The sequence below is a fragment of the Coffea arabica genome, chromosome 8c (genome assembly GCF_036785885.1).
Source record: "Coffea arabica cultivar ET-39 chromosome 8c, Coffea Arabica ET-39 HiFi, whole genome shotgun sequence".
NCBI lineage: Eukaryota > Viridiplantae > Streptophyta > Magnoliopsida > Gentianales > Rubiaceae > Coffea > Coffea arabica.
This window is the reverse complement of record NC_092325.1, coordinates 1,144,028-1,158,239: the sequence shown is the minus strand read 5'-3', so window position 1 is coordinate 1,158,239 and position 14,212 is coordinate 1,144,028. Positions and strand designations below refer to the sequence as shown.

Genomic DNA, 14,212 nt, shown 5'->3' with positions numbered 1-14,212 from the left:
TCCGAGTCGGATCCGTCAAACTTTTACGGGTCCAGGTAGGGATATAATTCAATTATCTGGACCTGAATTTGGATCCGTTTTGTCAAAAAAAAAAGGTCAGATACAAAATACATAATTTCGGCTCGTATTTGACCCATATTCAGATATAAAATAGATATATATATATATATATATACCAATAATATATCCCAAATTTATACCCCAAATTTACTTCTATACCCCAAAGGCCCAAACAACTAAATATTATCCACGGATATGCAGAGCCTTTGGCATATACAATACCTGTTGCAAAAACATGAATTTGAATCTTACAAAAAGTATTTATCAATGCTAAACATTACATCTAGAAGATGTTAATTAACACATGCAATATAGCCCTGCTAAGACTTTAACCAAATGACAACATTGAAATAATACTTGTTGGGCAAAAATTAAATTGACCTTTGTCGATAAAAAAAAGTAGTACTTTTTCTAATTTTGTTGTAAAACAGGTTTCAACTATTTTTTTCGGGTAAACCCGGACCTGGATCTGGATTCGGATGCGTAACATAGAGTGGATGATCCGTCGGATAAACAGGCCAGATACGGAACCGGTATAGTATAATGGGTCCGGATCCGAAATAATGAATTTCGACTCAGATTCGACCCGTTGACAGGTTCTAGTTCCGGTATTTCATGATTCTTTCTTCGTGAGCCGAGCTAGGCCATAATAAGCTATATAGCAGAGTATGAGAACTCAAACGAGAAATTAAAGACAACAAAATAATCGGGAGGCTATTAGATGCAATAAAAACAGTTCAATTAATACAATGCCCCAAGCTCCTGATCTTTAATATTCATGAGTAAATGAAAGGAGAGGCCCAAGAATTGGTCATGAAATCAAATTCATTATTGTTTGTTGATACTTGATACCTACTAAATGCAAATGCTAAGGAATGAAATTAAGTCATAACGACTTACATTGGCCCATGGAGCTCGAGGTAATATTTAATAATTAATACGACTACACTTATGTAATGTTTGTGAGAAGATTAAAGTAACTATTCATTATCTTTAAAAGGGCACGTTTCATGAAGGCGATAAAAATTCGGGTAGAAGAAATATTCACTAATAAATGAGGGAAATTTTTCCATTAAAAATTAAAATCCAAACAAGGTATTGCAAACAATAAAATGGTGTTTAGAGAGGCGAAAGCTCAAAGCTGTCGATGTAAAATCAGATTCTCAGTGCCATTTAACCGGTGGCAATTCGGCTCTATCAGATTTTCGATGCCACTGGCAATTCAGTGCTATTCCTTCATCCGATGTCAAGTGTCTAATTAATTTAAATTAAAATCAAATATCACGGAGTAATTTAAGGTCCCGTTTGAATTATGATTTTTTTCAGAAAAATTATTACGTTTTTTGTGAACATATTTTTCTATCATATTTTTATTTTATATATATTAAATTGTTATAGTAATTTTTTTATAAAAAAAAGTCTAGAAAAATACAATCCAAAACGAGAAAGATGATGCTGGTTGCGATGATGCTGCTTTTGTATCCTTAATAATAATAATAATAATAATAATAATAATAGTAGTAGTAGTACTACAATAAATTACTAGTGCCTATAAAATGATGCGGACAGTAAGTTACATAATAACTCTCCCCAGCCATGCAATTACAGCGTGATGTACTTCTACTACTGGAGAAGCAGACGAAACAACAGCGGTGGTAACACAACAGATGGACAACAGAACAGAGTAGTGTGTGCTTGTCAAGAAAACATGAAAATTTACTCCCACAAACGAAGAAACTGTGTGTAAAATGATGGAAGAAGTCATCATCAACAACACAAGTAAGCATTACCCTCTTCAGCTTTGGGTCTCTGCCAGGAGAGCGACCTGTGATGGCCTTTTGCCTCAGGCTCTTTCACATACAGACACCCCCCATTACCCACCATTAATAAAGCTTTAATTTTTCCACACAGATATCTATGATACTAGTAGTAGTAGTAGTAGAATTTGATGTGATGATTCTCTTCTCTATACTCCCAAAAAAAACACACACACACACACACTTTTCTGCGTGTACTAATGATAAAAGGGCTGGCTCTGGCTGAGGCTTGCTAGCTGTGTATTGTGCTATGTGGGCTACAGGGGCTAGGACTCAGAAAAGAGAGCTGTACCTGTACGCTCTCTATTGTAAGTAATGCTGCAGGCCTTGTTTCAGAGCTCTGCCATATGCCCTTTTAACTTTATCTTCTCCTATATCAACCCACCCGGGGGCGCCCCACCAAGAAAACCAGAAAAAAAGAAAAAAAAAGAAGAAAATCTCTCTCACTCTGGCTCTCCAGTCTCCAATATATATATATATATATATATATATATACAGTATATATATAGTAGTAGTATAAAGTGCTCATTCAGTTGCTGTGTTAGTGTGTGTGAATATGGCCGCTGTGTAATGGAGAGTACTACATCTCTGCCAGAAAAACAGAACCGATGTGATTGAACAAGAACAGTGAGCAGTACTCCTCGGAGGCGGAGAGCTCTTTCTTTTTTTCTTTCTCTTCTGTTTTCTTTCTGACTTGCCTTCACATTTTTTCACAATCGTTGAGTAATTATTCTCTCTCCCATTCCCCATCTTCCTTCTTTTAACCAGTAGTATCTAGTATCAACTGTCACCAATGTCGGTGAAGTGTCCAACCCCAGCTTCATTACTGCCATTACTACCGGGCTTCCTCAGGGCCAACCCTCCAAGTTTTTGACTTCGTACTGCTGGAAGTTATTCGTTCAAAAATATTGGTGGGCGTTTTCTGGGATTAAAAGTTATGGCATTTACGTTCAGTATTGTACGTGGAAGTAGCAAAAACCAAGTCGTTCTTCTTCTGGGATTTCTTCTCTGCTTCAGTTTTGGTTCCGTGGATTCAGATGATGGTAAGTTGTTGATGTTACCGGTACCATGTTCTCCTTTGTTTCCTTTTTTTGTTTTCGGTTGGGTTTTGGAGATTTTCTAATTTTTAATGAGGTACATGGTACTAAATAATTGGAGGACTAATATATTAATCCATATATCAGTGTTAAAATAACCGAAGCTTTGCACTTCCTTTATTTAATTAATTCCATTCTTAATCGTTTTTGTTGACCTTGTTATGCCTGGGTTATACCATTGTCGTTGTCTGATTATTCCTCACAAGTACTTCCATTTCCAAGCTACTCTTATACGACCTAATTTGCTCGTGTTGGGCCATCCTTTGGCGTTTTTCATTGAAAAAAGGAGCTACTTTGCTGGAGATAAAGAAGTCATTTAGGGATGTAGACAATGTGTTGTATGACTGGACAGACTCACCATCTTCAGATTGCTGTGTGTGGAGAGGTGTTACGTGCGATAATGTCACCTTCAATGTCGTTGCACTGTGAGCTTCTCTTTTTGTTTTATCTCCTTCAATACTACTTCATATTAGAACAAGTTCATTGTTTTAGGAACAGACAGCTAGGCAAATTATCATACGGTATGTTTTTGCAGTTAGGCAAGAGTTTAACTTTACCTTTTTTTTTCCATGTTGCGGTAGTAATCTCTCAGGGTTGAATCTTGATGGTGAAATTTCACCTGCAGTAGGACATCTCAAAGCACTGCTCTCAATGTACTGTCTTCCAGCTTGTAGCTTTACTTTTTATCTTTAGATTTCATTTTTACGAGTTACTATTAGGGAAATTGATTTCACATAACAATGTGACAGTGATCTAAGGGGAAATCGTCTTTCTGGACAAATCCCAGACGAGATTGGTGATTGTTCTGCTTTGACAAGCTTGTAAGCTCCTGATTAGACTTAACATTTATTTAATGTAGCTACATTAGTATATTTGCTAGGGCATGTAGAACCTATGCAGCCATTTCTACCTGATTAAGTCTTTTTAGATGTCCTCCCAAATTGTGCTCAGTTTTTTTTTTTTTTGGGGTTAAACCTTTACTGGATACGTGTGAGTTGTGACCAGGGATTTTTCTGTGTTCAGGGATTTTTCCTTCAACGAGCTGTATGGGGATATTCCCTTTTCAATCTCCAAGCTGAAACAACTAGAACGCTTGTAAGTTTGTTTCGCAGTTATAGACTATTTACGAAAATTTTGCCAACATACTTTCTTGCGCATCCTTTCTTTGCTATAATCTGGCTTGGTGTCTGAAACCAGTTATTGTTTGTGTGGGTGCCAGGATCTTGAAAAATAATCAGTTGATTGGTCCAATTCCTTCCACACTATCTCAGATTCCTAACTTGAAAATTCTGTAAGTTCAAGATATTACTGGTCTTAGAGTAATTTAATCTCTAGAGGAAATGAGAGTTTTTTTTTTCTTCTACTTGAGCTTTTGGTACTTAACGTCAGAAACTGTACCATTCCAGTGACTTGGCACAAAATAGTTTGAGCGGAGAAATACCAAGACTCATATATTGGAATGAAGTACTGCAATATTTGTGAGTACAGTAATTTGGATTTTAAGTGTATTCAAGTACAAGTATTTGTTTAAGTTCTGGATCCAAGTTTAGTTTAAAAATGTGTGCGGCTATGCCCTCTATACAGGGGTTTGCGTGGGAACAAGTTGGTTGGAACTCTCTCACCAGATATGTGTCAGCTCACGGGCCTGTGGTACTTGTAAGTCACCCGTGCTTTACTTCAAACTTGATATATCACTAGCCTGCTACATCAGGTTCATTGCTCATTTGTTTCAGTTGTTTGTTCAGTGATGTCCGAAACAACAGCTTGACTGGTTCTATTCCAGAGAATATTGGAAATTGTACAGCCTTCCAGGTTTTGTATGTACCTCGACAAAAACACTTGAACCGAATTTTGAATTGGTTTTAGTGTTTTGAAATTTAAACTGGCTTTTGCATCATTCCTAGGGATTTGTCGTATAATCAGTTGACTGGTGAGATTCCCTTCAATATCGGTTTCTTGCAAGTGGCTACCTTGTAAGTGCTTGCATATTCCTGTACTGTATGGTCCAGTTTGGCTTGTTATTTTAGTGGTACTACTATTTCTGCTCTGATTTTGCTGTACATGCCCAGATCTTTGCAAGGTAATAAGCTTTCTGGGCAAATTCCATCAGTTATTGGCTTGATGCAGGCACTTGCTGTGTTGTAAGGACTTTTGAGTTTCTTGTGTAATTTTATAAAAAGACTTTCCAAAGTCAGTTATATGGTAAAGTAGCTCGAAGTATGCTGAGTTAGTGGAATTCTCATATGCAGAGATTTAAGCTGCAATAATTTGAGTGGACCAATACCTCCAATCCTGGGAAACTTAACTTACACAGAGAAACTGTGAGTTTTACAATCATCTGTTTAATCAAGTATAATTTCAGTGTTTGACATGTCTGCAGCATCTACTCAATGTAATCCCAAATGGTTCTTCAATTCATTTGGTCGGATAGCTGGCCAAGTTCTATTTAACGTATAAAGCATCTAAAGTCAAAATATTGATTTTTGCAGGTTTTAGTTTATACTTTTGTTAATTTAAAACTACAAATCTGCTGAATTGCCATCATGTGCATGGTTTCTGAAGACACTGTACTGGTTCAAATAAGGAAGTTATTGTTTCAATTATTACGTCATGTTGTAGGTACCTGCATGGGAATAAGCTCACCGGTTCTATTCCACCAGAGCTTGGAAACATGACAAAACTCCACTATTTGTATGTTTTTGTTTTTTTCCCTCTTATTTTCTGATCCCTTTTCTTCCTAAATTCTGTTTACATCTACTGTTCTATGCACTGTTCAATAGGTTTATCAGGATTAGATTGCATACTGACCTCAAATATGATGGTCAATGGTTATGAAATGTGAGATAAATATTCATGGTCCTAGTTGGTGTGTTGTCCTGCAGGGAATTGAATGATAATCGACTTAGCGGCCGTATTCCACCAGAACTTGGGAAGCTCACAGAGTTGTTTGACTTGTATATTTCGCCTCCCTTTAAAATTTTCTGGGATGATTGTTCTTGGCCTGCAGAAAGGTTACTTATGCTAAATTGTTTGCAGAAATGTTGCCAATAACAACCTTGAAGGGCCCATACCTGAAAATCTGAGCTCTTGTACGAATCTTAATAGCCTGTAAGAATAAAATCTGTCACTTGATTTCCTTTATATCCATTCATAGCTTTCACGCAAAATAATTAAATTTTCATTTTGTGGCAGGAATGTGCATGATAACAAATTGAATGGGACCATCCCCCGTGCATTTCAAAGGCTCGAGAGTATGACTTATCTGTGAGTTTCACGCCTTGTGCTTTCCAATTTGGAAATCTTTAATTTTCTTTGTGGAATTTGTATTAGGTTATAGCAATGGCTGAGTAACAGCAAATTTTATTGTTTGATATGCATCTGTTCTATGTAGCATGGGGTGAAACTCCCCAATCTTCCACCACCTCCCGGAGTGGGGGTGAAATTTGCTTATGAATTAGTTGTACTTTCATGGAATAATATACCTTTTCCATGTATGAGCATTAGGGATTCTTTTGTTTTGCTTCTAAATTCTGATAATGTGTGAGATCTAGGGATTGTAAGCTAATCGTGATTTGTTAATTTTTGGTAGTAACTTATCCTCTAACAACATTAGAGGACCCATTCCAATTGAGCTCTCTCGCATCGGAAATTTGGATACTCTGTAAGTGATGGTTTATTTTGTTGTTGCCTGGTAATTCTGCATCATTGTATTCATTTTTCATGTTTTTTTTTTGGAGAGAGATTGAGATCAAGTCCATTTAATATCACTTGTATATTTGGTGGCTTAAGGGACCTATCAAATAATCAAATCAGTGGTTCCATACCTTCTCCCATTGGTGACTTGGAACATCTTTTGAAACTGTGAGGACTATCCTATGGCTTTTTCTACTCTCAAGGGTCTGCTTTGTAGGTAGTCTTAACTTTTTACTTGCCTGTGTAGAAACTTGAGCAACAATGCGTTAACTGGGATTATACCAGCTGAGTTTGGCAACTTACGAAGCATAATGGAGATGTAAGATAATCTGTAACTGTGAGATTGAGCAAGCTTCTATTATAGCTTTTGATCAATTCTAAGCTTGTACTTTTCATGGTGTTCTTTCATTGTAGAGATCTCTCAAACAATCATCTTTCTGGTGCAATACCACAAGAACTTGGTCAACTTCAAAATATTTTCTTGCTGTAAGTATTTTTCAAATAAAATTCCTCTTTGTGCTTCTTCCTTTTCACTGTTTTCCTGGTTATTCGGAGGGTTGGGCTTTCTCTCTACTTGTTGTTTTTATGTCTTTACTGGACTCCATAATTATAAAGTACATTACTTTTTGGGTTGAGCCACTTGTTTCATGAGAATTTTTTACGAGGACTCTTTACATCCTAAAGAATGACAGTCCAAGTACTTTAGAAACATGTCTTAATTTGTTGTTGAAGCTTGTTTACTCTTGTCACCCTGGAGCACTGCAATTTATTTGGTTCTGATTTTGAAGTCATCTGTATGATTTCCTTTCCTGGCACTTATTTTTTCGTTCTCAAAAATAATTAACCACAGGAAAGTAGTAAACAACAACTTATCAGGTGATGTGACTTCACTTGCCAATTGCCTCAGTCTGATAGTCCTGTAAGTTCATGATTATATTGAATGCATATCTTGCATTTGAAAACTTATTATCTGACTGAGCTAATCTTCCGTTATCTCTGCAGAAATGTGTCCTACAATAACCTGGCTGGAAATATTCCTACAGGCAATAACTTTTCAAGGTTTTCACCTGATAGGTTAGTTAATACATGGTTGTTTTCGTATTATAATTTGGTAGTAAATCATTGAATTATTTTTTCCCACCTGATCTCCTTTCAACTCTATCCTACAACACCAGCTTCATAGGAAATCCCAGTCTTTGTGGATATTGGCTCAGTTCTCCTTGTCATGCATCTCATCAGACAGAACGAGGTAAGAATGCCTTGAACCATAGATTCTCAGCCATAACTAGTAACGGACGATAATTACTGGCTCTGTGTATGCCCGGATAAGTTTTTTCTATATAATGAAAGGGGAAAAAAAAAGAAACTGGGTCTGTGTGAATGTTTTCTAGTTTTCGTTTTCATGAGTAGCTGGAAAAGTTGGAATAAAAAAGGCTGGACATGATTTGGTGTGTGATAAGTTGAGTGCTGAGTCATATTGTGTATTGTTGTATTGTTCTGGAAGTTGCATAATGTTCCTTTATCTTCTTCTGCCTTTGCCTTTGCAGTTTCAATCTCTAAAGCTGCTATATTAGGAATTGCTTTGGGTGCTTTGGTGATTCTTCTTATGATTTTAGTGGCGGCTTGCCGTCCACACAATCCTGCACACTTCATGGAAGGATCATTGGACAAACCAGGTATCCCATCTTCAGCTTGCCAAGGGATATCCAAGTTACTAGAACTGCACAAGTAGGCATTAAGTTTGCAAGCAACTTGGAAGGTCCAAGGCATTCAATTGTTTGTTTTTGAGAAATTATGTTCTAATATATTGAGATGAAATAATCAAGAAGTTTTTTGTTTACCATTGATTGTTTCCCATTTGGACAGTAACCTACTCAATGCCAAAACTTGTAATCCTTCACATGAACATGGCACTCCATGTGTACGAGGACATAATGAGGATGACAGAGAACTTAAGTGAGAAGTACATAATTGGATATGGAGCATCAAGCACTGTGTATAAATGTGTTCTGAAAAATTGCAAGCCTGTGGCTATCAAGAAACTGTATTCTCATTACCCCCAAAGCCTGAAGGAATTTGAGACTGAACTTGAGACTGTAGGGAGTATCAAGCATCGTAACCTAGTCAGCCTACAGGGCTATTCCCTTTCACCATTAGGGAATCTCTTGTTTTATGACTACATGGAAAATGGCAGCCTCTGGGATCTACTTCATGGTAAGTGCTGTAATATTTTAGTTGGCATCCTATCTTGACTCAAGAAATGAGTTTAAATTAGATGTGTTAGGTGGTTTGATGCATTGGGTACTTATGTTATCATTCGCAATGCTTTCCAGGGCCTACTAAGAAGCAAAAGTTAGATTGGGATACCCGTCTTCGCATAGCACTAGGTGCAGCTGAAGGGCTTGCCTATCTTCACCACGATTGTAGTCCTCGGATTATACACCGGGACGTGAAGTCATCCAATATTTTGCTGGACAAGGATTTTGAGGCTCACCTCACTGATTTTGGGATTGCAAAGAGTTTGTGCACAACTAAGACCCACACTTCTACCTACATAATGGGAACCATCGGGTACATAGATCCCGAGTACGCTGGTACTTCGCGTCTCACCGAGAAATCTGATGTCTACAGCTATGGAATTGTTCTATTGGAGTTGCTTACTGGAAGGAAAGCAGTGGATAACGAATCCAACCTCCACTATCTGGTGAGTGTTAAGTGCCTCCCATAGAAGTTTACTCTGAAGCCAAGTCATTTGAAACTTGTTTTGAGTGTTTTGAGTTCTTTTAACTGATATTTAGTGCGAATTGAAATCGAAGAATGATCCTCGTGAGGTGGAAGTTATGAGCTGTTATGAATTTTGAAATTTAACTTTTAATGCACTACCTATTGCCTCTGGCATTTGAAGTGGAAAGTCTTGTTCTAGATCATCCTTTTATTATAAGGTCTCATGGTGGCTTTTTTCTCATTTGTAGATCCTGACCAAAGCAGCAAACAATGCCGTGATGGGGACTGTTGATCCCGAGATTAGCGCCACCTGCAACGATCTAGGAGAAGTGAAGAAGGTTTTTCAGCTTGCGTTACTGTGCAGCAGGAGACAGCCATCAGAAAGGCCTACCATGCACGAGGTGGCTCGAGTCCTGGGGAGCTTAATGCCATCATCGACACCAAAAATGTTGACAACCAACCCAACAGCTAATCTACTTCCATCGGCTAAAGTACCATGCTACATGGATGAATATGCAAATCTCAAGACTCCCCAATTGGTAAACTGTTCATCCATGAGCACTTCTGATGCTCAACTATTTCTTAAATTTGGAGAGGTGATATCTCAAAATAGCGAGGGAAATTAGTTCTGTGGACAAAAAAAGAAGTCAGTATTCCAAGTGCATGGAAAAAATAAGCATATATTTTCCGCAAGGTAGATGGAATCAAGATCCTGAAAGTTTTGTATAAAGTAGCAGGAGTAGTAGTATCCATATCAGAGGACCAATTATTGCAGTAGTACTTTGGTAGACTCAAAAAGATAGGCAGGCTTTTTACTGGCAGCAGTTAAAACCGTGTAGTATGATATCCCGCTCTTTTGATGTGTATAGAAACCTTTTTTTTTTTTTTCTTTTGCGTATGGAGGTAGATTTGGTCCTGGGTTTTGGGACCACTGGTCCCCCGATCTAGGGATGGTAATTGTACTTCTGGAGCGGACCGGCTGTTGTGATCATTGGCTGGTACTACCCAAGGACCGAAGGAGGCTTAAGGGCACTGCATTCTTGTGTGCAGCAGCAGCAATAATGCATTGTGGACCTTAGGCACTTTGGCAGAATGAATGAATGCACATGTTTGGTAGTACCCTTGCCAACATTGGCAGTATACATTATTATTATTATGGTAAAATATCTATGGTGATGGACAATGAAGGGTTCTCAGTGACAAAAAGAAACAAGGGTTGTATTTCTCTTGGTGATATATATATAAAGTTGTTCTGCAAATAGCTGCATTAGGGAAAGAATCTATCCAACAACCACTTATTGGTCAATTCTTGCTTGTCCAGAATCTCTAGATGTATGCTGACAGAACCTTAAAACCTCTAGGTAGTGGTGGTGCAATTCAGCAAAATATTTAGGTTGTGTTTGGATTATATTTTTCGTCATTTTTCATGGAAAAATTACTGTAGTGATTTGATATATGTGAGGGAAAAAGGTGATTTTGATATATGTGAGGGAAAAAGGTGATAGGGAAATGTGATCACGAAAAACGATAATATTTTTCGACGGAAACAATCAATCCAAATAAGGCCTTAGGCATCATCTTGTAGAAAATGTGGGAATTGGTACTACTACGAGTTATCAAAAGAAACAATAATGCGACAACCTGAAGTTCTTGATTCATGTGAAGAAAGCTTTTGAGCGATTTACTAGCATGAAATTACGAATTATTTTGTGGTGCATGGACAAATAATTGTCGTTTGTGTTCAAGGGTAAAAGGATTTGAATTTGAAAATAGAGCAGTGGAGTACTTGCAATGGGTTGATGTTCTGCGGATTCTAAGCACCCTAGGCTGGTGTAGTCCGTACTTAGTAGTACTACTAGGAAGCAGCATTTCATAGAATTTCCCTCCCTCCCATAATTGTGCAGCTTGCAGATCTTGACTTTACTCATCACCTTAAACCTAGCTTTTCTCTCATTCGCCTTCGACATTGTTGGTGGTGCCCAAAGCCCGAACCTTAGTTGAGACTTGAGAATGCTTTTAATCTTGAATCTTTTGTGGTTGGACATGCAAACAATTTAATACTGCTGCTACTCCTTTTTTTTTTTTTTTTCCTAGTTGACGCAAGGCGCAACGGATCTTCTGTCCCACACTCTGTGCCATTCTTTGTCCCACTTTTTACTATATTGCTATTTCTCCTTCATAAATATCATGTTTTAGTTCTTTTTATTTCCTTAAGATCCAATAACTATTAATTCAGTAATACACAAAATTTAACAAACTCAAAAAATCAAAATGCATAAAAAATGAGATCTTTTATGCATTTTCTGCTGTATTTTTTAATTTTCTATTATATATTACTTTTTTTAAACTGTTGTATTTATTTTTTACTGAATTAATAGTTATTGAATCATAAGCAAACAAAAAAAGAACTAAAACATGATGTTTATGAAGGAGAAATAGCAATATAATAAAAAGTGGGACAGAGAATGACACAGAAGATCTGTTGCGGACGCGCAAGGATATCCTGATTTACGTCAAACTAGGTTCTTGTGTTAGTGCAGAGCCTGTCACAAGAATGTACTATACGGTAACAAGCGGGAGTCGAAATGATGACATTTGGGTAGGGATCCAATGAGGTCACCACCGAGCCACCTGCTGGGGCCTAGTTTAATACTACCACTCACACGGGTGAATTTCCAACTACACAAGATGATATGCTTGAATTAGACGAAAATTCAACATTCATGCTAATTTCCCGTTTGTATTGATTTTTTTTTTTTGAGTCTTTTGTAAAAAAATGTACTGTTGCAATTTAACATATGTAAGATAAAAAAATGATTGAAAAATGTGTTTATGAAAAACGTAGAAATTTTTTTGGAGGAAAATAACTTTCCAAACAAGTCTTGTGTCCTTTTGGAATGCTACTTTTCAGAATTTTGATAGAAAAATGCATTATAACGATTTGATATATGTGAATTCAAAAGGTAAATGCTACATGTGTTCGCCAAAAATATAAAAAAAAAATATTTGAGGAAAAAAATGTCAATCCAGACAAATACGAAAAACCAAATTCAAAATTTTGAAGATTACTAATTAAATTCCAAAGCCTGCCTTAGCGGGAAGAATGACGATCTGTGCTGACTCGAGCATGCCCATGTCGGATGCGGCCTTGTGAATCTCGTCATTAAGCACCGATGTCGAAGGCGGCAAAGTTAGGCCCAATCCACATGCTGACAGCCTTTGACGGAATCTTCCTTCGAGCCTTCCCTCCCGGCCCATTATTGGCAAATTTCTTGTACTACAACTTTAGCCAAGATTTTGCGATTTTTTTATTTGCTAGCCCCATTTGCATTAGCTATTTTTTAGGATATTTTTAAAAAATTTTATTGTAGCGGAACTTTTAGAGTATATTTTAGAATATTTTTGAAAAATATTTTAAAATATTTAAGGGTAGTAGAGTTTTAAAATACATTTGTTCACAAAAAAAGATTAGGAGTATATTAATTAAACCTCGTGCATGAAATTAGAGCATCATTTTTCGTTCAAAATAATTTTAATAAGCAAGAATTTGTCACCTTACATCATCAAATTTTTGGGTATTAAAATGACTAAAAGAATTTGCTTTCTTTGCTCTTGTATACGAAAACAAATAAGATTTTGTTTAGATTGAGAAATTTGATAAAAAAAATTTTAATTTTAGTATCTTCTAAATAATATATAAACAATTAAAATAATTTGGAAGGATTTCAAATTATTTATCAAATTCCTCAATTCAAATGCAGCGTCCAATCATGTGAAACTATTAAATTGTAGTACCGATTTAAGAAGTTGATGTGGATTAACAAAACTTAAGAAAAAGCATTTGGATTACGGGAAAAGCTGAGAAATTATGAGGTGAAACCTGGCACTCTAATCTATACAATTAAATAGTACAATAATCCTTTTACAGCCGTAGCTGAAGCTTAAAGCAATAATTACCTAGTGATTAGCGAGCAAAACACAGCAATCAGTTAACAGTAAGTAGTCTTAGTCAAACCAAGACTTAACAGCTAAGCTATTTAACTAGTCTTATTTGACGTGTCACCCACGTACTACATACCATGTCCACACGAAGCAAAATCCTTGTAAGTTCATAAGCATGCATGTATTTTATTTGTATTTCTGTGTAGGTTTGATGCACTAATTTCTGTCATTAGGGTAGATTTTAATGAAATTATGATATTTTATATATAAAAAAAAACATATGTACAAGCCTAATCATTCTAAAAAATAAAAAAAAAGAAGCCTAATCAAGCATATCATTTCTTCGGTGATTCTAAAATGTTGCTCAAAATTTTTTATTTGAAACATCACTCGAAAATTTTTATTGGACCAAGAGGGTTGTTTGGATAGGTGATTATTTACCCAAAAAAAAAAAGAATTTACATTATAAACATATTTATAATTACATTTTATGTCACACGTATCACATTACGAAAAAGTATTATTTGAAAAATTTTCCAAATAATCCCTTATCTAAACATTTTTTTTTAAATGTAAGTACTTGATAGTTATCCAACACACGAAAATTTTTATTATTCTACACTTGAGTAACACAAGTTATTAAATAAATAAGTGAATCTTCCGTATACTGGATAATGTATATACTTTCATTATTGGATGCATGATAAATAATTCAAATTTGAATTTAAAAACCAAATTTTACATGTATGTCATGCATCCAACCATAATATTGTATACACTGTTAATGCATATAAAATATTCTATCAAATAATAAATTCTATTAGTGTGTATAAGATATAAGATAATAAATCAATCTTCTAAATAAATTAATTAAAATTT

General features: G+C 36.0%; 1 protein-coding gene across 2 annotated transcripts; it reads left to right on the top strand.

The window, feature by feature from the left end:
- The first annotated feature begins 1,743 nt into the window (after positions 1–1,743).
- Positions 1,744–10,574, top strand: LOC113707439 (LRR receptor-like serine/threonine-protein kinase ERECTA). 2 transcript variants are annotated; one of them, XM_027229774.2, is made up of 27 exons: positions 1,745–2,920; positions 3,261–3,399; positions 3,556–3,627; positions 3,724–3,795; positions 3,998–4,069; positions 4,194–4,265; positions 4,381–4,452; positions 4,559–4,630; positions 4,720–4,791; positions 4,879–4,947; positions 5,044–5,115; positions 5,224–5,295; positions 5,594–5,665; positions 5,857–5,928; positions 6,011–6,082; positions 6,167–6,238; positions 6,564–6,635; positions 6,764–6,835; positions 6,915–6,986; positions 7,082–7,153; positions 7,518–7,586; positions 7,670–7,741; positions 7,843–7,916; positions 8,215–8,343; positions 8,534–8,881; positions 9,001–9,371; positions 9,640–10,574. In XM_027229774.2, the coding sequence occupies exons 1-27, from the start codon at positions 2,815–2,817 to the stop codon at positions 10,015–10,017; spliced, it is 2,979 nt and encodes a 992-aa protein (XP_027085575.1). In that variant the 5' UTR covers positions 1,745–2,814; the 3' UTR covers positions 10,018–10,574. The 2 variants fall into 2 exon arrangements, with proteins under 2 accessions (XP_027085576.1, XP_027085575.1); XM_027229775.2 differs by lacking the exon at positions 7,518–7,586 and having other exon boundaries at positions 1,744–2,920.
- The last annotated feature ends 3,638 nt before the right edge of the window (positions 10,575–14,212 follow it).